The 570-nt window shown below is 53.7% G+C and overlaps 1 protein-coding gene across 1 annotated transcript in view; it reads left to right on the top strand.

Moving 5' to 3' along the window:
* Positions 1-227: 227 nt before the first annotated feature.
* GUITHDRAFT_110788 (hypothetical protein) overlaps positions 228-570 on the top strand; it is a gene marked incomplete at both ends in the record, with an annotated part of 1,553 nt that continues 1,210 nt past the window's right edge. The window contains 2 exons of the mRNA XM_005829986.1: positions 228-330; positions 376-439. Coding sequence (XP_005830043.1) covers positions 228-330; positions 376-439 — 167 coding nt within the window. The remainder of the gene's footprint in view (positions 331-375; positions 440-570) is intronic.

Here is a 570-nt window from a genome sequence, read left to right as displayed (position 1 = left end):
ACGACGAGGACGTGGTGGATCTTGCCGGCTCCATGCCATTATCGAACGAGCCAGAAAGGGTTTCGAAGGATTCGTCAGCCTATGACGGTGAAAGACAGCATATGATACAAGATCTACACACTGGAAAGACAATCTTAGCATGCACAATTCTCTCCGGGGTAGGTTTGATAGCACTCTCTCCCTTTCTTCTCATCCACCTCCAGGCTCTTCTTGCAATGAACTATCGCATGTTCTCCCGCTGGAACAAGCGGTGGAGTAAGGTAGACGCCGAGCGGTTCCAGAAAGGTTTCGACGAGTTTGTCAAGGAGAGATCTTGGGAGGAGCGCAAGGGTCTTCTTGCTCTGTGAGTCCAATCGTTGCTAACTCCGAGGGTAGCAAGTCCAAGCGCAAAGCAACAGCAGGAGGAGTTCGACACCTTCTGGAGAGAATTTCAGAAGAGGTTCCACTTCTGCTTCGTTGAGGGGAGGAGAGGAGGAAGAGGGAGGGAGGGAGGGAGGGAGGGAGGGAGGGAGGGAGGGAGGGGAGGGGAGTGGGGACGAAGAGAGCGAGGATAGGAAGGGAGAAGAGGAA

Source organism: Guillardia theta (genome assembly GCF_000315625.1).
Source record: "Guillardia theta CCMP2712 unplaced genomic scaffold GUITHscaffold_48, whole genome shotgun sequence".
NCBI classification, from domain to species: domain Eukaryota; class Cryptophyceae; order Pyrenomonadales; family Geminigeraceae; genus Guillardia; species Guillardia theta.
This window is presented reverse-complemented; position numbering and strand designations above follow the sequence as displayed.